Source organism: Erinaceus europaeus, chromosome 1 (assembly GCF_950295315.1).
Source record: "Erinaceus europaeus chromosome 1, mEriEur2.1, whole genome shotgun sequence".
NCBI lineage: Eukaryota > Metazoa > Chordata > Mammalia > Eulipotyphla > Erinaceidae > Erinaceus > Erinaceus europaeus.
The window spans coordinates 89,314,245-89,341,589 of record NC_080162.1 but is presented as its reverse complement, the minus strand read 5'-3'; the positions used below and the strand labels follow the sequence as shown (position 1 = coordinate 89,341,589).

Below are 27,345 nucleotides of genomic sequence, written 5' to 3'. Positions count from 1 at the left end.
TGGTCATAACCTCAAATCTTGGTAAAGAATGAAATTATATACAGATGTAGAATACCCATATAACACCACGTACAATGGTCCTGTCCTTGAGAATGTAGAGTTAGTAAGGTTTCATGTAAGACATGTGAATAAATTACTGCTAGGGGAAATGTATGAGAGCCACTGGCTGAGCAGAGGAGGGAGCACAACCAACCCCGTGGAGAAGAATTCATCTAGAACACAAGAGGGGTCTCATGTCCCAGACAGGATAAATTAAAGCTCTGATATCCTGTAAGTGAAGCCCTTCATGGTCCTCATTCTTTTATGTATGGGGTCAGGTGGGCATCATAGAACAGAAACAGTATTATGACAATATATAGAGAGATCTGTTTTTTTATTATTATCTTTATTTATTTATTGAATAGAAGCAGCCAGGAATTGAGAGTAATGGGGGGATAGAGAGGAAGAGACAGAGAGACACCTGTAGTCCTGCTTTACCACTCATGAAGCTTTCCCCCTACAGGTGGGGACTGGTGGCTTAAACCTGGGTCCTTGCGCATTGTAACACATGTGCTCAACCAGGTGTGCCACCACCTGGCCTCCAAGATCTGTATTTTTATGACACATTAATGGGAAATTTAATATGACTCTTGGTATATCTGACTCACTGTAATTATTATATATATTGTTATAATGGAATTAAAAAATATTGAAGAAGTTAAAAAAAAAAAAAAGAATGAAACTATATAGTCAAAGTCTATAGTCCAAAGCTTGCCAAGAAGCAAACCACCTTCATCCTGAGTTTTCTATCTACCCCTTCTAAATAATCAAACAAGAAATTTAGCAGTTAAAAAAAAAACAAAAAACAGTAACAATACATAAAAATATTAGGTTTGCCTTTATTTCATAAAATAAACACCTACCCTCAGGAAACCTTCAAAAGTCCAAGAAAATGAGTTATGTTTGGCTATTAATGAGCATAAGTACTGTCTTACTGTGGTCAGAAGCCACAGAGTCTTTTTATTTTCTCACCGTTTTTGCCAGACTGCAAGCCTTCTCAGGAGAGTTTAGAATCTCATAGTAAAAGACTGAGAAATTAAGCGCCAGTCCAAGTCGAATTGGGTGTGTAGGCTGCATTTCTTTCTTACTAATTTCAAATGCTTCCTGGTAAGCCTGCTGGGAGTTCGACACAGTGGCTGTAAGAAAGGAAACAAATAGTGAAGGTGAGGCTCTTTCAGAGGTTGCATCCTATCAAATGATATTCCTCACCTGGGCTGGAATAAATGACCTATCAAAGGAAAGGTCAGTGCTTCTATCATTGTTAACAATTATTTGTTAAATGATCATTCTAAGCCAATGCAGTCTGGCAAAAATGCAGACTAGCAAAGCAGTTAAGAAATACAGAAATAACCTATAACAAGATATACATGGAAAACAATATACTCCAGTGGGAAATCATGGACACTAGAAACAGACCCAAACTTGAAATCACACTTCTCTTCACTAGTATGAGGCTTGATGTGCAAACCTCTTTGAGTCTTGGTATCTTTCTTTTAAAATATATTTATTTATTTATTTTCCCTTTTGTTGCCCTTGTTGTTGTATTGTTGTTGTTACTGATGTTGTCGTTGTTGGATAAGACAGAGAGAAATGGAAAGGGGAAGACAGAGGGGGAGAGAAAGAGAGACACCCGCAGACCTGCGTCACTGCCTGTGAAGCGACTCCCATGCAGGTGGGGAGCCTGGGGTTCAAAACAGTATTCTTGAGCCGGTCCTTGCACTTTGCGCCATGTGCGCTTGCTTAACCCGCTGTGCTACCGCCCAACCCCATCTTTTTTTTTTTTAATCTTTATTTATTGTTCATTAGAAAGAGACAGCCAGATATTGAGAGGGAAGGGGGAGATAGAGAGGAAGAGAGACAGAGAGACACCTACATCCCTGCTTCACCACTCGCAAAGCTTTCCTTCTGGCAGGTGGGCGCCAGGGGCTTGAACCTGGGTCCTTGTGCACTCAACCAAGTGTGCCACCACCTGGCCCGAGTCTTGGTATCTTTATCTGAAAGATAAGATGCCCATTTAGACCCTAAGGTTGTGTGAGAAATAAGACTTTAAATTATTTAGCACAGAGTAGGCAGATGATAAAGAAGAAATTACAGTTATTACCATCACAGTAACATTTGTGGGATTTTTTTTTTTTTAAGCCCCACTATGTACTATGATGGTTTCATGCTAACATTTTGAAGGTCCAACTCTAAAAGGAGAACTACCAGATAATCTTCAGGATGCAGATTTTTTCTTTTTGCCTCCAGGGTTATCGCTGGGGCTCAGAGGAATCCACTGCTCCTGAAGGTGATACTTTTTTCCATTGTTGTTGCTGTTTTGGATAGGACAGAGAGAACACTGAGAGAGGAGGGGAAGACAGAGGGGGAGAGAAAGATAGACAACTGAAGACCTGCTTCACTTCTTGTGAAGCAACCCCCCTACAGGTGGGGAGCCGGGGGCTCAAACCAGGGTCCCTGTGTTTTGCACCCTGTGCGCCTAACCTGGTGAGCTACCACCCAGCCCCCACAGATTTCTTTAAGTAAACTACTGGGTTGTTGGGAAAGTCATGATGGTTTTCTATGCAAAAATGTGTTATGATTTTTCCCACAATCCATTACTACATCACATTTACAATGTTCCCCAGATACACTTTGATTTGTCACTTCCATACTTCATTTTATCACTGGTCAACACAAGGCTGTGGTAAACAAACAAGGCACAAACTTAAAATTATTATCAAGGACATGACTCTATTACTGGTTCCTTTTTTTTTTTTTAAAGTTACTTACTTTGTTTATTGTCTCCAGATGCCACCTCAGAAAGATATCTAAAATAATCTCCTTTCATTTTCAAGTAGAATACCTTACTTTCTGGTTGTGTAGCATTGGGAATAAGATATTTGTCCAACAGCTCCTAAAAAATGATTTACATTTCATTAAGAGCCTAGAAATTATCTTTATGTTAAAGCTGTGTTTGAGATTCAAGATATATACTATCACTTCTAAACGGTGTTTATGAAAATTTAAAAAAAAAAACACATTTTTTTCACCCAATGTTTTAAAGTGGTTTTTAGCCCGTTATAACAGCAGATGCTTGTATTCCTCTGTTAAAAATCACTTTGATCAACCACAAGGAGCTGATTAAAGTATAGCCATATGATGGAATGAAAAAAGTCTGAATGAAAAAGTAGATTATCAATACCACACAAGTCCTATTTTAATATTAACATATTTATCAATGTTAGTAATAGTTCTGTGGATGACAGGGTTAGATGCAATTTTCACTTTCTTATTTATACTCCACTGCCCTATTGTTTTGTTTTAAAACAATGAACTTGTTTGTATTCTATAACTAGAGGAATAAGAATCATTACATTCTGTAAGAAAAGGGTGATAGTAGGGCAAAACTGCCAAAAACTAAGTGTAGAATCAATCAGACATGAGTATAAATCCTGTGGCCTTGGACAAATACTTAATCATCCCTAGTCTGTTTCCGCAGTCTAAGAGGGACGCTTAGTAAATAGCCATCTCCTAAGGTCATTATAAAGAAAATGATCCAGTGCACAAAAGTGCTCAGCACACTGCCTGGCACACAGTAAGCACTCAAAAAGTAGCTAGTACTATTATTAATAATAAATTCCTTTAAACATTTATGCTTACAACAAAAGCAGTTCTGAAGGAGTCCAAGCTTCGTATACAGAGCAATATTTTCGAAGAGTTGTTTTAGAATGTGTCATCCTGAAAAACTGGTTAAGAGGCAGTAAGTACCATACTTTTCTTCACATTCTTTCAGATGCTCTTAAAAGCTGGTCTACATTTCAGGAATTATGGAACTTTCTTGCCCTTGGACTGCATGCCATACTTCATCTGAATACCAGATGTACCTAACATTCAGGAATTAGTGCACCATTAACAAACCCCCAAATTACCAACAGGCAACAAATTTAGTCATTACACTCTTAACAACTTAAGTCTTTAAAGAGAAGCTCAATGTAAAAGCTTAGCTATAAGGGGGGTTGAATCAATCAAACAGAAAAAGATGCAACTGGCAGTAGTTGCTTTTAATATTCTTTGCAGGCAGACAGGGTGTAGCTCCTTATGGGTTCAGGAAGAGAAGTAGTGCCTGATGGCTAACAAGCTTTATACTGCCTTTCAAAAGAAAGGTGTCATGGGCAGAGAGGCAATCAACAGGGGAGAAGACAGATCCACAAGTGTGAATTCTTTTTCCCTTCAAAGCAGCCCTGTTCATTTTTACCTTGTTTTACCTGGAAGAAAAAAAAAGTTCCCATTGGGCTCAGGGTACCAGGGAAAGACAGTTATGTTCATGATTTGCTCTAGGATATATATCCTTCCCATACAACCCAAGACTGTGGGCAAAGTGAAAGCAACTAGGAATCACTCATTTGACTAAGGCTTACGCAGAACACAGGAGAAGATCATGTCCACAGGACTCTTGATTAATGTTTGGAATGTAGGTCTGGACTGACAAATGTGCCTAACTACTGGACAGAAATAGAACTTCAGACTGTGATGGCATGGCGAGGGAGGGAGGGGCTGAAAGGCAGCTCAGTTTGGTTGCTCCTGTCTCCCCTACTGGAAGTGGCATCTGTTGTCACTATTCAGAATAGTAGCTAGAATATCTTATCTGTGGCTACCTCTATTGACCTGATGGCTGTCAGAAAAGTCATGGCATATTTTTTTCTATGCAAAGATGCGTCATGACTTTTCCAGTAACCCAGTATCATAAATCCTACCAACCTAGCCTCAATTTCTAAAGAGAGAGGGATACTGATAAATGCTCCTTTTTCACAGGTCTTTTGAAGAGAAAGGAAAATACCCCATAAGTGATGAGCACACACTGATCAAGTAAGAGGTGAGAAAAATCACATCTTATGCTTAAAAATTAGGTGCAAATAGTTTGCAGCTGCTTGGTCTATTCAGCCACCTTTCCACATAAGCTGTTTAAGAGCTTGTGTTTGTACATTAAATTAACACTACTTAGACATCACTGTTTAAAACAGAAACACCAGTCTCTTACCAGAACATCATTGCAGATGTCTTGCAGTTCTGCCTCTATCTTCTCACGGTACTCTTTGCCCATTTGCTGTTTCTTCTCATTCCTCTCTGTTTTCTGTTCAATGCTGGAGATGACACGCCAGGAAGAACGGCGAGCACCAACCACATTCTTGTAGGCAACAGAAAGCAGATTTCGTTCTTCATTGGAGAGTTCGTGTCCCTGCTCCGTGACTGCCTTCATAGCTGCAGCCATGTCATCATAGCGCTCAGCCTGCTCGGCGAGTTTGGCTTTCTGGACCAGCTCACTTTTATCCATGGTCATTCCCTGAGAGCAATGCAAAAAGAAAGAAAAAGCAGATGGCAGGCTTTAGAACCCAAGAAATGGACATCTGAAAAGAAATTCATTAAAAAAAAATTAAAAAAACAAAACACCTAAATATGAACTCCACCTTCAACAATATTGACAAGAGCTTAGTGTTAAGTCTTTTTATCATTGTAGTTAATTTTCCCAACAGTCCTAAAGTCAGATATGTTGACAATAATCCCTTACCTGTTTTTTGAGGTAAAGATATGGAAATTCAGAGAAGACAAGCAGCACAGCCGGTCTATATAACACAGTCAGAACCCAGGCCTCTGTCTTTAGAGACTGTGTTTTCCTCTACTAACCTAATCTACCCTCAAATACAGACACTGTTTAACAATTAGTTCTTTAGAAGCTTGTGCTAAATATATGTTCTTTACTTCCTTTGAGAATTACCTAGTTTTGATCAGATTTATTTTTACTCCCAGCTTATAGGGATAAACACCTGAAGTGTGATGACTGTTTCAAACAATCCAAAGATTTGGAGCACCCAAGGAAGTGACATCAGGAAGAGCCCAGGCCCCTCCATGCTCTGGGATTAAGCTTAGATCACATGGGAACACCAAGAACAAAATGAAAACTCAGTGAATAGCGTAGTAGTGACCTGTTTGTCTCTCCCTCTCAAAAATTACAGAATAAAATATTGGGTGAAGACGGTAATTCAGCTGTATTGCACATGCACAAGGGCCTGGGTTCATTTCCCCAGCACAGCAGTAAATGCCTAAGTAAAAAACAGAAACCATCATTATCCTATCTTCTGCATTTTGCTAATAACCACATTCTAAAAGTAACAACAGAAAAGTGCATAAACTAAGGGCAGGCAGATCTGACTCTCTAGAATTACCAGCTCTGCTATGTCTGTCTAAGTGGTATGACGCTGATGAAGTCTTCTAACCTCTGAGATGTTCAGTTTCCTTACTGGAGAATAGTACTCCCAACTCTCTACAGGGCTGCTATGAAGAAAAACAAAACCTAATATGTGATGGTGTATCAAAAGGTTGGAAGCGTTATATATAAGTATCAAGCACTAACTTTATACGTGGTTTAAGCTACAGAAGACAATATGTACTGCAGATGAACTCCAAACCACAACTGAGTAACTTTAAATTATTTTTGAGGTTGAAAGCAAGTATTGACAGGAGTGTGGAGAAAAAACTCTGGGGGGCGGGGTGTGGCACACCTGGTTGATTGCACATGTTACAGTGCACAAGGACCCAGGTGCAAGCCCCTGGTCCCCCCCCCCACCTGCAGGGGGAAGGCTTTGCAAGCGGTGAAGCAGGGCTGTAGGTGTCACTCTATTTCTCTCCCTATCTCCCTATTCCTTCTTGATTTCTGGCTGTGTCTATCCAATACATAAAGATCATAAAAATATTTTTAAAAAACCTCTGGTACATTGTTGGTAGGAATGAAAACTGGGGCTGCCCCTAAAGAGAACAGTATGAGGATAATAATACTTAATAAAAATACTGGGTTGTCAGAAAAGTTATGATGCGTTTTTGCATAGAAAAATGTGTCATGACTTTTCCTACAACCCAAGTATCTTATGATTCAGTAATACCACTCCAGGGCATATAACGAAAGGACATGAAAGCACTCATTCAAAAGGATATATTCATAGGGCCTGGGCAATGGCACACCCTGTTAGGCACACATTAGTAGGACCAGCTCAAGGATCCAGGTTCGGGCCCCGGCTCCCTGCAGAGGGGATGCTTTACAACCAGCAAAACAGGTCTGCAGGTGCCTCTCTCTCTCTCTCTCTACCTCCCCTTCTTCTCTCAATTTCTGTCCTATTCAATAAAATGGGGAAAAGTGGCTGCTAGGAGCAGCACTGGGGCCAAGGAGGGGGTGGGGGAAGCCACATCTATGTTCATAGCTGCAGTATTCAAAATAACCTAAATATGCAGTCAACCTAAATACCCACTGGCAGGCAGGTGGCTGGACAAAAACATTATAGGATATAGATGTGATGAACTACTACTCTGCAATTAAAAATAATACTATAGTATCTGGGATAAAATGAATAGGACTGCAGTTGACTATTCTAAATAAAATAAGAGGTAAAAGACCACTGAACAGTTTCATTCATATGTAGACTACAGATCATTAAAGCAAATGATCTTACAAAAAAAAAGTAACAATGCAGTCTTGAGAACTTTGTGAAAACTAGTGTTTATGAGAGGAAAAGGAAGAGAGGTATAGCAACATTGATGTGAATGCAGTTAAGTTGTACACATGTTTGGCTTTGTATGTTAACTCTTTTCCCATCAGATTCCAGATGCCATCAGGATGCCGGCCAGGCTTCCTTGAACTGAAGTCCCCACCAATGCGTCCTGGAGCTCCGCTTCCCCAGAGACCCACCCTACTAGGGAAAGAGAGAGGCAGACTGGGAGTATGGACCGACCAGTCAACGTCCATGTTCAGCAGGGAAGCAATTACAGAAGCCAGACCTTCCACCTTCTGCAACTCACAATGACCCTGGGTCCATGCTCCCAGAGGAATAGAGAATGGGAAAGCTATCAGGGGAGGGGATGGGATATGGAGATTGGGTGGTGGGAATTGTGTGGAGTTGTACCCCTCCTGTCCTATGGTTTTGTTAATTTATCCTTTCTTAAATAAAAAATAAATTTAAAAAAAGTTGTACACATACATACATACATACATAGGTGTGAAAGTATATCTCTAAAATCTTGTAATTCTGTAAACTAGTGTTAAATCACCGATAATAAAAATTACATCTAAAAGATCCTAGCTGCAAAAAACAAGCGTTTTTGCAAAAGACAAAATTCTTGGGCTGGGCAGTAGTGCACAGGGTTAGGTATGAAATGCAAGAACCTACACAAAGATCTTGGTTCAAGCCCCCAGCTCCCCACCTGTGTGAGGAGTTGGGGGGATCATTTCACAGGTCTGCAGGTGTCTTTCTTTCCCTCTTCTCTCAATTTCTCTTTGTCCTATCCAATAAAAAATGACAAAAAAAAAAAAAAAAAAGCCTCCAGGAGCAGCAGATTCATAGTGCAGGCACTGAGCTCCAGTGATAACCCTGGAGGCAAAAAAAAAAAAATCTTATCATTAACAAACCTTTCTACACCAATCAGTGAATATCTCTTAAATGATTCACCTTCTCAGTAGATTCCCCAACAATTGCAGTTACATATAACTAAAAAAATACTTAAGGACTAATAAGAGATTGCTTTTATGTAATGCTGGTTTAAGCTTATTTAACATAAACATAATTATGTCACACAGTATCAATATATATCAGTATCTTAAAAAAAACAAATTGTTTCATTACTGGTTTCACAATTTAAGATTCTAAAATGATTGATAAATTTTTAAACTGCAAAATGGTTTTGTCTGAAGTTATTTCTGTATTTTAAAGAAACTTTACAGTCAGAATCTTGGCACATGTCTTATTAGAGCAAAACAGTAAGATATATCTCAAACATGAACAATTCAGAGTTGGCTCTCTTCTTCAAAACTACAATTTTTCTTCCTTCTACCATTACCTATTTATATTCAGGACTGTGTTCTATGTAAGACTTGATAATTCTAGGTTTACATTCAGTTAACTTTGATCTGTCTGACATCTTCAGATATCTAGAGTGAGACTGTGGCAGATAATGGTGTTCATGAAATAATCCATTTGTCCTACATTTCCGGTACACCCTCTACACTCACAATGGGTCATATGGCTTATTCTGTCCAATGAAATAAGAGATCATGCTACGTCCAGACTGGGACTGTAAAAAAGTCTACAAGAGGTTCCCTAGGCTCTCATTTACAGCAGCCACATGTTCTTGATGGCGCTATCACAAAAATGGTGGGACTTCTAGTCTTAGTCACTGAGTAATCATATAGTCAGATTCCTATAGACCTAGAGTGGCCATAGCAGGGGGAAAAGATGTCTTGAGTAAAACATTGTGATGCCGAGGTTGTTAAAACCTACTTGACAACATTATCTAGACTACTTTAACACTAGTACACCAAAAATATACAATTCATGGACTTAAAACTATATACCTCCAATAAAGTCTCCCAGAGCCGGACAATATGTACATCCTTAAATACCTACTTCATTGTTTTTTTTTAAAAGTAAGAAGCAGAGAGAGCTTGAGTTCCAACGAACATTAGGAACTTTCCAGTCTGTAGACTAATTCGAAGCTAGCAGTCACTTAGTATGGCGCACAACAAAGTTCACGAAACGCTCAATGTCAATCTACCTAGGGAAAATTATAACTACTAATGTACTGGCCAAAAGCCAATTCAGAGATAAGCCATCATTTGTAGTATGGAGGAATACAAAGAATAAACACAGCTGATGGATGCCGCGAAATTCTTTGACCCTTCCTGATTCCCAAACCTCCTTCCCCACCACTCCCAAACATTCAAATTTGAATCTCTCTCTCCAAAGAATTGTAACTGCTCTGGGACCTCCAAAATACACATGCCCCATTTCTCAAAATAAAACACGGCCTTCCTGGTTTGAAGCCAACTATTTCAAATATCTTGGGGATCATTGTAAGAGCTCTTGGATACTGAAAACCACCTGATGATATGGTAAAATTGGATACATGCCTTAAAAGATGTGTACCCAGGGAGCAGCGGGTTAAGTGCACGTGGCGCAAAGCGCAAGGACCGGCATTAAGGGTCCGGATTCGAGCCCCGGCTCCCCACCTGCAGATGTCTTCCTCCCCCCCCCCCCCCCTGTCTCCCCCTCCTCTCCATTTCTCTCTGTCCTATCCAACAACGACATCAATAACAACAATAATAACTACAACAATAAAGCAAGGGCAACAAAAGGGAATATTAAAATTTTTTTTTTAAAAGATGTGTACCCATTTATCCATGTTTAAGTTTTTTTTTTTTTTTAAATTACACACACAACCAACAATAGGCAAAATCCATAGCTGAATGTCCTGATGCTTACTGCTTATGTAACTTTTGACTTATATAACATGGATTTTGAAGAAGCTCGACCAATTTCAACAGGAAATAGGTTACACAACAGCCAGCAGTTTGAAGGAAGGCAGCAGTCAAGGGAGAAATTAAATTGTTCCCATTTCTACATTTAAATAAACTTCCTATCCATAATGCTTTACTCGTTCAACTGTTACCAGTCTCTCATCATTTTCTATTCTCTTTTGTTGCCCTTTTTTTTTTAATTGTTGTAGTTGTTATTGATGTTGTAGTTGTTGGATAGGACAGAGAGAAATGGAGAGAGGAGGGGAAGACAGAGAGGGGGAGAGAAAGACAGACACCTACCTGCAGACTTGCTTCAAGGCTTGTGAAGCGACTCCCCTGCAGGTGGGGAGCCAACGCTCGACCCGAGATCCTTCCGCCAGTCCTTGCGCATTGCCCCACATGCACTTAACCGCTGCACTACCGCCCGGCGGCTCCCTAGTCTCTCATTATCTTTAGCCCCCTTCAGTTCTTTCATATGAGAATCTCTCTTAAAGCACTGATTTTTTTTTTTTTGAGCACTTCCTGCTCAAGATTCTTCAAAGTTCCTTCCAGCCTAGAGTAGAATCAGATTCCTTCCCCTACCCCACCCATACCAGCGAAGGCTTATTTTCCTGGCCGTTGCCTCAAACATGTCTTTTTTTTTCCCTCCAGGATTATCGCTGGGCTCGGTGCCTGCACCATGAATCCACCACTCCTGGAGGCCATTTTTCCCCCCTTTTGTTGCCCTTGTTGTTGTAGCCTCGTTGTGGTTATTATTATTGTCATTGTTGATGTTATTCGTTGTTGGATAGGACAGAGAGAAATGGAGAGGAGGGGAAGACAGAGAGGGGGAGAGAAAGACAGACACCTGCAGACCTGCTTCACCGCCTGTGAAGCGACTCCCCTGCAGGTGGGGAGCCGGGGGCTCGAATCAGGATCCTTAAGCCGGTCCTTGCTTTGCGCCACATGCGCTTAACCCACTGCGCCACCGCCCGACCCCCTCAAACATGTCTTCTATACACCATGTTTCTGCCTAAAGTATTCTTAAGCACAGCATGTGCTTTTTCCTGTATGTCTGCTCACTAAGTCACTCTTTACCTTTTCCTTTTACTCTGCATACAAAATTCTTCAGAACAAAGCTTACATGCCACGCTCCTCAGTGAAGTGTTAAATCACTAAGTCTGACTAGTGTCATATGTAGAAATCATTGTATTTTTGATGAACTTGTACTAAAAACATCTTAGCCCATTAAAAAATTTTTTTATCTATTTATTGGATAGAGACGGCCAGAAATCAAGAGGAAAGGGGGTGATAGAGAGGGAGAGAGGCACAGAGACAGCTGCAGCCCTGCTTCACCACTGCAGGTGGGAACCAGGGACTCGAACCCGGGTCCTTAAGCATTGTAATACATGTGCTTAACAAGGTGCACCATCACCCTGTCCCAGCCCATTTCTTTAGTATCAAAATATATCTATCTTTTTTATCCACGTAAGAGATAATCCAGTATTTATCTTCTCATTTTGACATATCTCATTTAACATGATTATTTCAAGCTCCACCCAAGATTAGGTGAAGATGACTTTCATTTTTTTATTGGGTGGATTGTTTTACAGTATATACAGTTGTTGATGCATGTGTTGAATTTCTCAGATGGGGATTGGAGGCTTGAACCTGGGTTTCTGTGCATTCTAACAAATGCACTCAACCAGGTGAACCACTGCTTGGCTCTTTAGCACATTAAATTCTAATGTTTGCACCCTCATTCTCTGGACTTCTGAACCCTACTTCAGAACAGCTCTGTCATGCCTTTACCCTTATTTAATAACTTCCATAGACTTTTTGGTCACTTCAACAGATTTAAGCTACAAAGCTTTATTTATTTATTTTTTTTCCTCCTCCAGGGTTATTGCTGGGCTCGGTGCCTGAACCATGAATCCACCGCTCCTGGAGGCCATTCCCCCTCCCCCTTTTTGTTGCCCTTTTTGTAGCTTCGTTGTGGTTATTATTATTGCCCTTGTTGATGCAATTCGTTGTTGGATAGGACAGAGAGAAATGGAGAGAGATGGGGAAGACAGAGAAGGGGAGAGAAAGATAGACACCGCCTGTGAGCCTGTGAAGCGACTCCCCTGCAGGTGGGGAGCCGGGAGCTCGAACGGGGATCCTTACGCCGGTCCCTGCGCTTTGCGCCACATGCGCTTAAACCACTGCGCCACCGCCTGATCCCCACTACAAAGCTTTAAATATAAACTACATCGCTTTCAAAATCCTTTATAACTTGGCTCTACCTTATCTGCTAGGCTTTTTTTAAAAAAATATCTTATTTATTTATTCCCTTTTGTTGCCCTTGTTGTTTTATTGTTGTAGTTGTTGTTGGATAGGACAGCGAGAAATGGAGAGAGGAGGGGAAGACAGAGAGGAGGAGAGAAAGATAGACACCTGCAGACTTGCTTCACCGCCTGTGAAGCGACTCCCCTGCAGGTGGGGATCCTTATGCTGGTCCTTGTGCTTTGCGCCACCTGCGCTTAACCCACTGCGCTACAGCCCGACTCCCAGGCTTTTTCTTCCACCATTCTCCAACATGTATCTTTCTCTTAGGCCAGACAGCACTGAATTCCCTACTAATGTCATGCTCACACATGTTGATACTGCTGTTGTTGTTCTCTTTATCTAAAATGCATTCCAATGTGCTTCCTGCCTTAGGCTAGAAAGTCTTCCCCGACAATCCGAGCCCTTACCAATCTTCCCCACCCATGAGTTCATACACTTGCCATCTACTACTGACTAGGGCTTCATGTCTAGATCCTGTATGTTCTACGGCACATGCCACTTATAAACAGTTTGTATGGGTATCTCTAAAGATGTGTTTCTGACTTAGTGCTTAAAAATTGAATTAAATCCCAAAGCAATACTAAGTAACTGTTGCTTTATTGAATGAAGTATTACTAGAAGAATACAGGCTACCTGTATGTTGTATGGCAGAAAGGCAACATAAATGTAATATGGAATCTACATCTGTCTTCTGATCTATAAACTGGAGATAACAGCATGGCCCCCTCCAGACAGTGGTACACTGGCTTAAGTGCACCTTGTACCAAGCACAAGGACCCAGGCAAGGATCCTGTTTGAGCCCCTGGCTCCCACCTGCGAGCGGGAGGGGGTCACTTCACAAGTGGTGAAGCAGACATGCAGGTGTCTTTCTCTCCCCCTCTCTATCTTCCCCATCATTCTCAATTTCTCTGTCCTATAAAAATAAATAAATAAATAAATCAAAATAATGGACACACAGGAGCAGTAGATTCATAGTGCCACTTACAAACACAAAGTCCCAGCAATAAACCTGGAGGCAAAAGAGAGAGATAGGGAGAAAGATAACAGCACCTACTTCATAAGAGGTGCTTTGAAGACGAGGACCAGTGAATAAAAAATAACAAATGTGAAACTTTTTTTAAGGCATAGTGTAAAACAAATATAAATTACTAATATTCTTTTCACAATACTTCCACATCACTGTTTTAGCCCATAAAATGTGAATTAAAATGGCAATTCTACTCTATCCATCAATGCAGGCTGTGACACATTTTAAGATTAATTTTTCATAAGTGATTTAATATTGATTTACAAAACTGTAAGATAACAGGGGTATAATTGCACACTAGAGTTGCGTTCCCATCCCTCCACTGGAAATCACATTAGTTCTCCCAAGATCACAGATACGGGTTGGTCATTATTTCTATAACTATCTATATTTACATACTAGCTCATTTTTCCTATGGTTCTGCTTTCTCTCTATAACTGCAACACTTTTATCCATTCATTCCTAACTGGATTTCCTAGAGATATCAAGTAGTTATGGTTTATAACCTGAACTTTTCTTGAGATCAAGGTCCCATCATGAAAAACATCCGTAAGAGAGCCTCTAAAAAGCCTTAAAAATTGCTTTGTTGGGGCTGGGTGGTGGCACACCCGGTTGAGCCCACGTTACAATGCACAAGGAACCAGGTTCAAGCCCCTGGTTCCCACCTGCAGGGGGAAAGCCTCACAAGTGGTGTCTCTCTATCTCTCATCCTCTCCTTCTTGATTTCTGATTGTCCCTATCCAATAAATAAAATTTAAAAAAAATTTTTTTAATTGCCTTGTCATCTGGCTTCTGGCACTTATACCAGAGCAGGCAAACATACCAGAGACCCAGTGGTATCTCTACAGTGGGGTCAGGAGTGTTTTGTTTGTCTGCTTTGAGCACAGACCGGGAAGACACTGACATGCTTCAGAACAGATCTCAAGTACCTGTCAAGTGAGGAATGTTGCCTATCTGCTCAAGCCTCTGGATGGTGCCTCAGATTAGGAAACATTCACTGATTAAAATTAGTAGTGCTAAGTGAAAAGCTGGAAATAATCTAAAGAAGAACCGGGGAATTGTTTAAGAGATGACCCAAGATTAAATGGCCATTAAAAGAAGTGATTTAATGTCTCAGAAAGATAGAGAAAATAGATGTGAAGGATGGGGATGGGGATAAGCTGCACAACAGTATTTCACTTTTATAAAATATCCCCTAAAGAATATCCTAATTTTAAAGGTGCTCACAAAATAATCAGAATTTCCTTCATATAAATGAAACATTTACAGTAAATGTTTCATTTATAAAACAGTACATCAGACAGTAAATGTGAATATAAGATTATTGATGAACCAATTGAGCTCTTCTATCTTAATTATTTGCCAAGAGATAGTTTCTAGTCAGGGTAGAATACAGAGAGGCCATTTCCTAGAGGCCAAAACAGACATTCAAAATTGGAGGTAGAGGGAGGCTGGAGATTAGGCGTGGGAGATGATTGGTTGCTACTACATGTATTTTTAAAATCACTGTAAAGGAAGTAGAAAGAACATGTTCAATTCTAAAATACTGAGCTAAAATTGAGTTTGTTAAGATTGTATTATTATTTTTTAATATTTATTTATTCCCTTTTGTTGCCATTGTTTTATTGTTGTAGTTATTACTGATGTTGTCATTGTTGGCTAGGACAGAGAAATGGAGAGAGGGGAAGACAAAGGGGGGAGAGACAGACACCTGCAGACCTGCTTTACTGCTTGTGAAGTGACTCCCCTGCAGGTGGGGAGCTGGGGGCTCGAACTGGGATCCTTACGCCAGTCCTTGTGCTTTGCACCACCACGCTTACCCCGCTGTGTTACCACCCAACTCCCTATTATTTTTATTTTTAACCAGAACTCTGCTTCACTATGGCTTAAGGTGATGTTGGAGACTGAACCAAGTCTTTGGTGCCACAGGCATGAAGTCTGTACTACCACTGGCACTACCACCCTAGTCTGCTAACATTTTAAACGATGATTCCATTTATCTACCATTGATCAGAATGACTGAAGCCTCAATATGAAACATGTAAAAAAGATTTTTTTTTTTAGAAAAGCCCTACCTACATACCTCAGCCTCTAAGAAGAAATAAAGATTTTTTAAAATAGAACTTCTCTGAATCTCAGTTTCCTGAAACACTGACATTAAAAAAGAAACATGATTAGATACTAATTAAACAAGATGCCAGATAATTCTAGTCAGAGGAAAGGGTTAACAGGCAAATACTCAAGAGGCTGGGTGGTGATGCACCTGGGTTTGAGCCCCTGTACCCAATATGCAAAGGGATGCTTCATGATTGATGAAGTAGGTCTGCAGGTGTCTATCATTCTCTCTCCTCTATCTCCCCCACCCCTTTTAATTTCTCTGTCTTATCAGATAAATAGGGGGGAAAGAAAGAAGGGGAGGGGATGGCAGCCAAGAGCAGTGGATTTGTAGTCCTGGCATCAGGCCCCAGTGATAACCCTGGTAGCAAGTAAAAAAAAAAAAAAAAAAAAAAATATATATATATATATATGCATATAATCCAGTATGTTGAAATGATCACACATGGAAACAATACCTGCACTTCCAAAATTTCTCTGTCCTATCCAAAAAAATAAAAATAAAAATAAAAATGGCTGCAGGAGCAGTGGATTCGTAGTGTAGGCACTGAGCCCCAGCGATAACCCTGGAGGCAAAAGAAATGAGATATGATTATGGAGAGGAAAATGACAGAAGGATTAAAAATGCAGGTTCTTAAGTCACACATTTTCAGATGTAACATTCCACATAGAACATTTAACACCATAAAGTCACAATCACACTCCTGGAGTCACGCGGCTGTAGGAAAAACGGATGCCAAGCTACTGCAGGAGGGACTGAGAAACTCAGTGGGACCAGGTGGTTAGTGGGTGTTATCTAGAAAAAGTAAAGTACTCCTGGCTCTTGAGAAACTACTCACTAAAAAACACCCACTCTAAAAATGTCTGTATGCCATTCCACACACAAAACTCAATAGTCCAGTAATAAATTTAATTTCATTCAAACATTTGCATGTTTTGTCGGAAAATGAAACACAACAAGTCTAAAATACAAAAGAATACTGATGTCCATGAACAATGAGTTGTTCAGAGAAACTTCACTTATATTTCAAAATCCCTTCCTTTATTCCACAAAAGTTGCTGGATACTATCATTGTGTTCAGCTAGCTACAACTAAACTTAAAACAGGTGTTTATTAAGTGATATGTCCAAGGCCACACAAATGAACAGAATATGGCAATAAACTGATCTGACTTTAAAATATCAATTTGAAAACACAACCTGCTAATTCTGAAAAGACCGTCCAATCAGTTAACCTTCAGTATAAGGGTCCAAAGCTTTGAGCCTGGCTATGTAACAGAATGACCCAGCTCAATTTTATCAGTACCATAAACCAACTCCAGACAGGCTACCTGACCTTTGTAAAGGTGTTTCTCCATGTATTAAGCAGGCAGATCTACTTAAGGATCCTACTTGCAAGGAGCAAATTAGTTCACAATATAAAATATGTAGGACACTGTAGAGCTCCCAAATGGTGGCTATTGTATATTCTACGTGAAAGTCTTAAAAGCAGATGGTCACTGAAGATATTTACTATATACTTTCTTTGTTGCCTCCCATACTGGCCTGTGAACTTAAGGTAGGAACCTAGACTTTTATTTCTGGGTGGCTAATGCATAGCACAATGCCTATCACACTCAACATGAAACTATCTGATTAATTGCTTTGTTTTTTGAAATGAAAAAAGCTTTTATTATTTCCTAGGTGGACAGAGTTAAGAAGACAACATCTGATTTACAAAATACTGCATGTATTCATCCTTATAGAATAGTTTTTAAAAAGCACATCTCAGCTCTAATCAAAAGATTATCAATCTTAGAAATTAAGATTTTAAATCCTAAACTTTTTATATAATTTATATATAAAATTTTTATACGTATAATTTTATAGTTATATAAATTATTTAATTTTAATTAAATTTATTGTTTTAATTTTTATTAAATTTATTGTTTTTATATAGTTATAATTTTTATATAAAGTTATATAAATGTATTTACCAACATAAGGAGAGAGAAAATACCAAAGCAGCACTCCAGAATATGTGGTGCCAGGAATCAAACTCAGAACCACATATATACAAGCTGTGTGTTCTACCACTGGTCAGCCTCCCAGTCTGCAAACACTTTTTTAAAATTAATGTGTCTTATCTAATCAATCACTATATTTATTGACTCAAACTGAGGTGCTTTTTATTGTTGAATAGAGACAAAGAGAAATTGAGGAAAGGAGGAGACAGAGACACCTGTAGCATTCCTTCATCGCTCGTGAAACTTCACCCCTGTAGGTGGGGACAGGGGGTTTGAACCTGGGTCCTTACACACTGTAAGGTGTGCTCAACCCTCCAAAAAATGAGTTTCAATAAGATCTTTGGTTATTTTCTGTCCATCTCCTTTGTTCACGTCCAATACAACATACCCAAACTGGTCTAGTAAATTAAAATACGTCCATAATCTATGGTCTGCTTAAATGTGCAAGACAAAGATTTAAATCAACTCATTTCAGCCGTAAGGCTCCTGTGATGGTGATATCATTGTTTCCCTTTATAAACACCAAAAGTAACTTACTCGGGGCCACATAGGTATGACTGGTACATGCTCTTTCTCCTGTAAGTCACCATTTCCTAAAGATCTACTGTGATTCTCAGTGCTTGCTTAAGGACAATTTTTATTGTTTTTAGGAACAATAAAAAAAAAAAAAAAAAACGTGATCCGGGAGGTGGCGCAACAGATAAAGCACTGAACTTTTCAAGCACAAGGTCCCGAGTTCAACCCCCGGCAGCACATGTACTGGTGTGATGCCTGGTTCATTCTCTCTCCTCCTATCATTCCTATTAATAAATAAAATATATATACAAAATCCAGGTAGTTGGGTGGTAGTGCAGTGGGTTAAGCACACATGGAGCAAAGCACAAGGACCGGCGTAAGGATCCCGGTTTGAGCCCCTGGCTCCCCACCTGAAGGGGAGTCACTTCACAGGCAGTGAAACAAGTCTTCAGGTTTCTTTCCCTGTCTCTGTCTTCCCCACCTCTCTCCATTTCTCTCTGTCCTATCCAACAACAATGACATCAATAACAATAATAGTAACTACAACAGTAAAACAAGGGCAACAAAAGAGAATAAAAAAATCCAAAGTTATTATAGCAAGGTTTTATAATTTTTCTTAATTTTTATCTAACTTTAAAAGTAAAAGTGAGAGTACTGCCTTTCCAGAAATAATTTTTTTTTAAAAAAATTTTATTAATGAGAAAAAAAGGAGAGAGAAAGAACCAGACATCACTCTGGTCCATGTGCTGCTGGGGATTGAACTCAGGACTCCAGGCTTGAGAGCTCAATGCTTTATCCACTGCACCACTTCCTGGGCCACAAAAGAAAATTATTTGAGTAGGTAAATTGTTTGGCAATTGTCTAAGAGAAGCCTCAGGTTTATCCACAGCATTGCTTACTCACAAGTGTTAATCTGCTCTCTTTCTTTGTCCAACTCATTAAATAGGTGATAAATAATCTTAAAATAATAAAAAAGTAAAGGTGAAATAAAGATCTAAAAAAAAAAACATATGCCCAAAACTCATCAGATTGTCAGACAAGCTTTAAGTTAAGTTTTATGGGCAAAGAATAACAAGGCCCAGGGTTTAAATCTATTTTATTGTCGCCTCCATCTGCAATCAAGGCCGTTCAGAAATAACTTTTATTGTTGGGTCTCTTAAGGAAAACAATGAAATAAATTAACTAGTACAGGGACAAACTTAAATAATATCTCATTTACCTACAGTTTGCTTTCTCAAAGCAATCCGATCAACTTCACTGTAATTACAAACGTAACTATACCTACATTTTATCTTTTGACAGATAAAGCAGTGAGATGATTGGCTCTTAGCACATGTATCACAAAACAGAAAGTGGTTTAGTCTATTCTTTCTCCCTAAGTATTCCTCTTAAAAGAACTCTCAGAATTTTGCTGTTAATTTCTCCATCATCATATATAGATGATGAGTACTGATAGGATTATAGTATTCATATGGAGACCAAAATGGTGCTAGAACTTAAGAATTTCTGTGCCTAATTTTTTTTTTTTTTTACCATCATTATTTATTGGATAGAGACAGCCAATAATTGACAGGAAAGGGGGACATAGAGAGGGAGAGAGACAAAAGACATCTACAGTCCTGTTTCACCACTTGCAAAGATTCCCCCCCGGGTGGGGAACCAGGGGCTTGAACCCAGGTCCTTGTGCATTGTAACATGTGTGCTAGGGCGGAGGGTAGATAGCATAATGGTTATGCAAAGGGACTCTCATGCCTGAGGCTCCAGAGTTCCATGTTCAATCCCCCACACCACTATAAGCCAGAGCTGAACAGTGCTCTGGTTAAAAAAAAAAAAAAAAAAAAATGTGTGCTCACCGAGGTACACCACCATCTGGCCCCTGAATTAATGTTTTTTTTTTTTTTTAAGATTTTATTTATTTATTAATGAGAAAGATAGGAGGAGAGAGAGAAATAGCCAGACATCACTCTGGTACATGTGCTGCCGTGGATTGAACTCAGGACCTCATGGTTGAGAGTCTAGTTCCTTACTGTGCCTAATTTCTTGACCCCTAAATAGTGTGAATTATCACTTCACTCTAGGAAATATATAGGAAAAACTAGTACTTTAAAGCTTCTTTATGAGTAGCTTTTAGCCCCTTCTCCAAAGTTATCTTCTCTAAAGGATAACTGCTTAGTTTGATGACACTAAAAAAAAAAAAGCAGGTAGCACAATATAGCAAATTTCATAATTCAGAGCTTCCTACGCACTGGATATAGTCCTTTATTTTCCCAACAAAATATGGAAAATTTGCAATTCTACAGTAGTAGTATGTATCACAGTAGTAGTAACAGTATGATCAGTGAAAACAGTGATGGTCCTGAGCAGACTGAAAAACCTGGGACTTGATAAATGAAATAGTGTACCATAAAGTAAAAATGAACCTTCTTCCTGATGTGTTGCAAGCTGCAGGCTTTCCCTCACACTGCAGGTGGATGCACACCTGCAGTTGCACCTCTGTCTGCTAGAATGAATATATCTGCAACCAATAAACTACAATATATCTATCTTCAAGATTTGTTAGTATTTCTGTTCAAGCACATACACTTTCACAGGACGGACACACACACACACACACACACACACACACACACACACAAAATGGTATTTACCTGAAAGACACACATGTGGTGCTCTGCCATGAACAGAAATATACCATTAAAGCTATTATACCTGGATCTGATTCTTGGCTTCAGCACTTCAGTATTCTTTCCTGGAAAAATTATTTAGTTTCTGTCACAGTTTCTTCATCCATTATTGTGGTTAACAGTACTTACCTATCCCTGATTATTATGAAAATTCTGTTAGGAGTGTGAAGTGTTTAGGAATGAAGCTTGGCACATAGTCAACAATATATGGTAGTAGCTATTATTACAGATTAATTGTTGATACCACCTTGAAAAATCACAAATGGACAAATTCTATGTGTCTATGCTATGCTTATAGATGTACATATTTATAATCATTGTAAAATAGCATTTATTAGGGCACAACTATAGCTCAGATGTTTAATTACTCAGTTTGTCACATGAAAGATTATCATTTTCATTATATAAATAAGATGGGTTCAGAAAGATGGAAGATGCTATACACGATATAAAATTTATGTCATTTTTTTCTTGAAGACAGTATTGTATACAAAGCAAGGTTAGGCCTCATCAGAATGCAACTGGAAGGAAAAAAGCCATTAATAATGAATGTTGCAACTGAAAAATAAACCCACAAACTTAACATTAAATTTAACAATTTAGAGCTTTATTTTAAAAGGCCTCATGACAGCTCTAGAAACTAAGACGAGAAGTTAAGTAATATGAAGATCAGATAGAAAATGTTGCAAGCAAGACCTGAACAAATTTATCTAATTCCAAGCCTAGTGTTCTGGCTATTTCTGTCATTACAGCCAAATGGACAAACCGCACTTTTTGCAATGGCCCACATCTCTGGAGACCATGCTGTGGAACTAGCATCATGGGAATTTATTTGTTCAGCCTGGTTTTATGGAAACAGCCTCCCGCATCTATAGAGCTCCAATTCTAAAATGGCTTCAACATCACACAAGCACTGCATGATGGGAAATGTACTTAAGATTACAGGGTAGGAGCCATCCTCTAGGGTCTGACAGTACATAAATATTTGCTACTAATAAATGAGGATATTCAATCCGAAAACTAGATGGGTGACTTATTTATCTCACTGAAAAAGGAGAGGCCAAGGAAATTTTCAGCAGCTATGGGATTATTAAACATATTGTGAAAACCACATTAAAATTCTAAATTTGGTCCAGTAAAACTGACAGGTTTTAGCCTCACCATCATCTTGTGTGCTGCTAGGGACATAGAAAAATGAGGGCTCTGACAATGGAGATATTCCTAAACAAGAAGTGGTCTGCAAAGGAAACAACAAGCAAATCCTTGAGAATAAGGTAACATTTATACAAATAAAATTCCAACAGGAAAATGAAAAATGCACAGTAGCCACGTGTTCAATTCTATAAACTGCATGTGGTGGTTTTATATGATTGAAGTGGAGTCAGAAATGCAGGCAATTTTCACATTCTTACAAGGGTTACATTTTGCTGGTTTGGCTCCTTTGGCCACCTACCTCTCCATGTTCATAAAATATCACACTGTGAATTTTGTCTTCCACACAGGGCAGGTAAAATCAAAGCCTGATGCTATTTAGCCTTACCGAAGAGAAAAACAGAAAAGGCAAGAACAAGAGACACGGATTTTTACAGAAAGGTTGGCAAATTATCTTATCGATACTGCCACATTTGAATACCCCCATTACAAGTTCTCCATTTGCAAAAGACGAAGATCATTATCTGTAGAAAAGGGGTCCAAATCACTTGCACCCATTCCCATCATCAGGGAGGGCAAAATAGGCAAATTTCTGGCTGAAAAACGTGCTAGTATGGAGAATGGGGGGGGGGTTTGGGGACAAGAACACAAAAGACTGGTATTTTAAAGACGGCAAAATATCGTGGGAAAACGTTCTCAGATTCTGACTCTCCCCCCCCCCCCCCGAATCCGGCTTGAATCAGTAACCGGTTCCAATAAATGAATTTTCTCGATTCAAACCTCAACCCAGTGCTTCCCAGGAAATCTCGGATCCTGCCAGTGAGCAATGATGAAATGGCTTTGCTGCAAAGTGGGAGGGGGCTTCCCCTCTGCCAGCTCCCAAGGTTAAAGCCCTCACCCACCCAGGGGGAGCCCTGCAGGGGCTCCGGGGCTCAGAACTCGCCCGCATTTGGTTCGATTTTTCTTTTCTTCTTCTTTTTTTTTTTTTTTTTTAATTTCTAGAAACCGGAAAGCAAGGTGACAGGGATTCAAAGGGACCGTTCTCACGCCGCCCAAGACGCAGGGAGGGGTCGTGTGGGCCCAAGGCGAGCAGGGAGGAGAGGGCGCGCCCAGGAAGCCGGGTTCCCGGGCCCCTTCGTACTCGGCTCGCCCCGGCACCGAGCCGCACCCCGCCCTCCAGGCCGGACAGCAGGCAGCGAGGCAGCCTGGGCTGCTCCGGGCGGCGACGGGCCCGGCCCCGGAAACAGGGAGGGGCCGCGGCCAGGCCAGGCCGCCGCGAGGGCGGAGGTGGCGCGCAGTGGCCCCCCGGACCCACCCGCGGCTGGGGGACCCTCGCCGTCTCCCCCACTCGAGGGGGCTTTGGGCCCGTCCCCGGACGGACCCCGCGCTGCACTCACCGTGGGAGGACTACAAAGGGGGTAAAGACACTAGCGAGCAAAGGGCCGAGCGCGATGACCGCTTCCTTCCCGAGCCCACTCCTCTTCCTCCTCCTGCGGCGGCGGCGGCGGCGGCGTGCAGCAGCTGCGGCAGCAACTAGCCCGGCTCCCGGATCGGCGGCGGCGGCAGCGGCGGCGGCGGCGGCGGCGACGGCGGCGACGGCGGCGGCGGTGGCGGTGGCAGCAGCTCCACTTCCGCTCCGATCACCACTTCCGCTCCGGCCTAAGCCCCGCCCCGCCCTGCGCTAGATCCTCATTGGCCCTGCGGGGCACGGGGTTGTCTTGGCCGCCTGGGAGGGTCTCGGGCTGCGGAGGGAGGAGGAAGAAGGGCGGCCCGGCCGTCAGGCAGTGGACAGGGGAGAGTGCGGGGTCCGGGCGGGGAGCTAGGTGGAGGCTGGCAGAGGGGGACGGAAATGGGGGTGGGGGAGCGGAAAGAGGAGGAGGGGTGGGTGCTGGGGGGCGGTTTCCAAGAACTGCGGCTCGGGGCAGCTGGGGGGTGTGGGCGAGCCTTGGAGCTCCCCCTCTCTGCTCTGGCTCGGGGCTGCTCGGCCAGGCCCACAGACTCCCGGCTAGTGGGCGCTCAGCCCACCCTGATATGGTTCCTGATACTGTCCGAGGCTTAGGACAATTCAGGCTGTGCACTTGGGGGATTATGGGTCGAGAGAAGGACAGAAATGGCTCCTTCCTAAATTTTCACGAAATCATCCAGTCAATCCTTCAAGGTACTTCTTTTCCCTTCCTTCTGCTAGACTGTAGAGGCCACGTGAACTACCAGAAATAGAACCGGCAAAGGTCTTTTTTGAATCCTGCCGGCGTGATCTCTTCATTGACCGCCTTCTCAGGGATCTTAGAGAAAGCTTTAGGGAAGGAACCAGGTTTCTGTGACACCCCCCTACACACACACACACACACACGCATAACTGCTCTCACCAATGTCTTTTTAAAAAAATGTTTTATTATTTACACATTGATAAGGACAGAGAGAAATTTAGAGGGCTGGTGGAGATATAGAGGGAAAGAGAGACACCTGCACCCTGCTTCACCACTCGTGAAGCATTCCCCCTGCAGATGGAACCAGGGGCTTGAACCTGGGTCTCACCAATGTCTTTTAACCCAGTTCGGCGATAAACCTTCTCACCTACACTCCCACTTTTTCTTCCATTCTTTCAAGAAATGTTTATTGAGCAGGCTTCATGCTCAGTGCTGTACAGACAGCAACAAACAAAATGGACAGGGCTGCTTGGAATATACAGTCATTTCTCTTTTGTCCTAACTTAGGTTACTGACAGACTTCTAATTTAGGACCCTTTCCTCTCTCTATCCACCGCCAAGCTGAGTGATCACTTCGATAGCGCTATTCTAGGACTCTATAGAGTTAGCTACCTAGGATGCAAGGTTTGCCATGCAGGGATTCAGATTTAAGCCCCAACACCACACAGGAAGTGTTATAACATCTGAGGAAGCCTCATAGCTATAGTGCCTCTCCCTCATTTCTGTCTCTTTCAATGAAAAAAAAAATTTGTGATTTAGAGTAGTGAAATTAGTGGATGTACTGTTCTATTAAAATAACAGGAACAGTGACAGAAATGATAATATGTATACTACTCTAATCATGAAGCTTTCTTTATGAAACTGATTACTCAAACCTAGAAAACAGTTGATAAACAAACTCCTTGAGTGTGATAATCAATGTTCTCTGCAAGCTGCTTTTTGTGGGTTATTTCTCCTCATCATAAACCACCCCCCAGTTCAGCTGAATGATTCTTTACTCTCCCAACACACGGGTTTGAATTGTGAACATTTTTTAAAGGCAGATTTCTTTGTGACCAGAAATCTTCATCTCTACCTTGTCTGCAATAGTGTGTCCACATTCTGGTGTGGCAACAATTGAAGCCTAGGAGTAGCTGCTCACTTTAGATTAGATGTGAACTTTTCAAAGTGCCAGCATCTTCTGGCCTAAGTGGACATTCTTGGATTATTATCTGTCATATAGACTTTTGTGCCAGCAACTCCTGTACTATACGATCTTCTAATTTGATCAAGGGGTGGGAGGAGGAGATTGTGTAAGATAGACAGCTTGCGTTTGACCATTGGTTTTGAACCATAATTTTTCTTTTCCTAGTGCAAAGCTTTCTCGTGGGGATCATCTTGGCAAAGCAAAATCAGTAATCCTATGCCTCATCCAGAAAATTGGCTAACCTCAGACCTGAGCTCTCTGACCTCAGAGGTTTTTTTTTTTTTTTTTAATTTATAAAAAAGGAAACACTGACAAAAAACATAGGATAAGAGGGGTACAGCTTCACACAATTCCCACCGCCAGAACTCAATAACCCATCCCCTCCCCTGATAGCTTTCCTATTTTTTAAAAATTTTAACAAGGAAACATTGACAAAACCATAGATAAGAAGGGTACAACTCCACACAATTCCTACCATCAGAACTCCATATCCCATCCCCTCCCCTGATAGCTTTCCTATTCTTTAACCCTCTGGGAGTATGGACCCAAGATCATTGTGGAGTGCAGAAGGTGGAAGTTCTGGCTTCTGTAATTGCTTCCTTGCTGAACATGGGTGTTGGCAGGTCTATCCATACTCCCAGCCTACCCGTCTGTTGTATGCTTTACATTGGGTAGTTCTCCCCCGCCAAGAGAATTGGATCAGTCCTTATAATTTCAGGGCCCGCTTGGCCCCGCCCCAAGGAACCCCGAGAGAGGGTTCCTGAGTTCCAGAGTTCGAGAGTTGGAGAGGGTTCTTGAGTTCCAGAGTTGGAGAGGGACAGAGTAAGAGAGAGAGCTTGCGCTGCCGCAAAGAGACAGCAGAGTTCTGTTTGGTGATTAGTTTGTCTTAGTTTATGAATCGTTGTTCTTGAATAAAGAAATATAGCTTCCCTGCCCAGCCGTTGTCTCCGCGTCTCTGTTACCCGCCTGTGAAGCTAGCCCGGCTAGAGCCTCCAAATTTTAACAACACCCGTCTCTCTCCATCTCTCTCTCTCTCTCTTTCTCTCGTTCTCTAGTGGGGCTCCAGGACAGATTGGTGGGGTCATCTGCACAGGGAAGTCGGTTTGGCATCATGTTAGCATCTGGAACCTGGTGGCTGAAAAAGACTTAACATATAAAGCCAAACAAATTGTTGACTAGGTCAGAAAGTTTTTGATGATTATATTACAAATGGCATAATTTGTGCATTGAGGCAACAGAAGTGCCCTTTACCAGGCATCCCTGAGTTCCTACTAGCAGGTTGCATAAATCGCTCCTTGAATGATCTCTGCATTTTAGGCCAGGGGTCTGCAAGCCATAGCTACTACCCTCCAGAGTTATTAAATAACAAAGTTATTAAAATACAATGTGGCAGATACAACAATAGCAATCTGTATGCTCAGAGAATTGTGGGAGCCTGGGAGAAGGCCACGTAAACCATCTCAGAAATATTGGTGGAGTAGGATAGGAAAAACTTCCTGAATTTAGTGATATTTGTGTCTTAGATCCCATAATGAATTTATTTTGATCAGTAGACTATTTTTGGAGGTCTATAGCAAAGTTAACAGGATAATACAGAGAGTTCCCATGTAGCAATCTTTCTCAACTTACTGTTCCCCCTGTTAACATCTTGCATAAATATAGTACATGTTACAGCTGATGAACCATTATCAATACATTTCATTAACTGAAGTCCATAGCTTTTTAAAAAATATTTATTTATTTTCTCTTTTGTTGCCCTTGTGTTTTTTTTATTATTGTTGTAGTTATTAT

At 41.0% G+C, this 27,345-nt stretch overlaps 1 protein-coding gene across 1 annotated transcript in view; it reads right to left on the bottom strand.

The window, feature by feature from the left end:
- YWHAB (tyrosine 3-monooxygenase/tryptophan 5-monooxygenase activation protein beta) overlaps positions 1-23,747 on the bottom strand; it is a 29,391-nt gene extending 5,644 nt beyond the window's left edge. Inside the window, exons 1-4 of the mRNA XM_007530870.3 lie at positions 23,559-23,747; positions 5,057-5,359; positions 2,809-2,932; positions 1,012-1,175 (exon numbers count right to left, since the gene is read on the bottom strand). Coding sequence (XP_007530932.1) covers positions 1,012-1,175; positions 2,809-2,932; positions 5,057-5,356 — 588 coding nt within the window. The 5' untranslated portion in view covers positions 5,357-5,359; positions 23,559-23,747. The remainder of the gene's footprint in view (positions 1-1,011; positions 1,176-2,808; positions 2,933-5,056; positions 5,360-23,558) is intronic.
- Between the last annotated feature and the right edge of the window lie 3,598 nt (positions 23,748-27,345).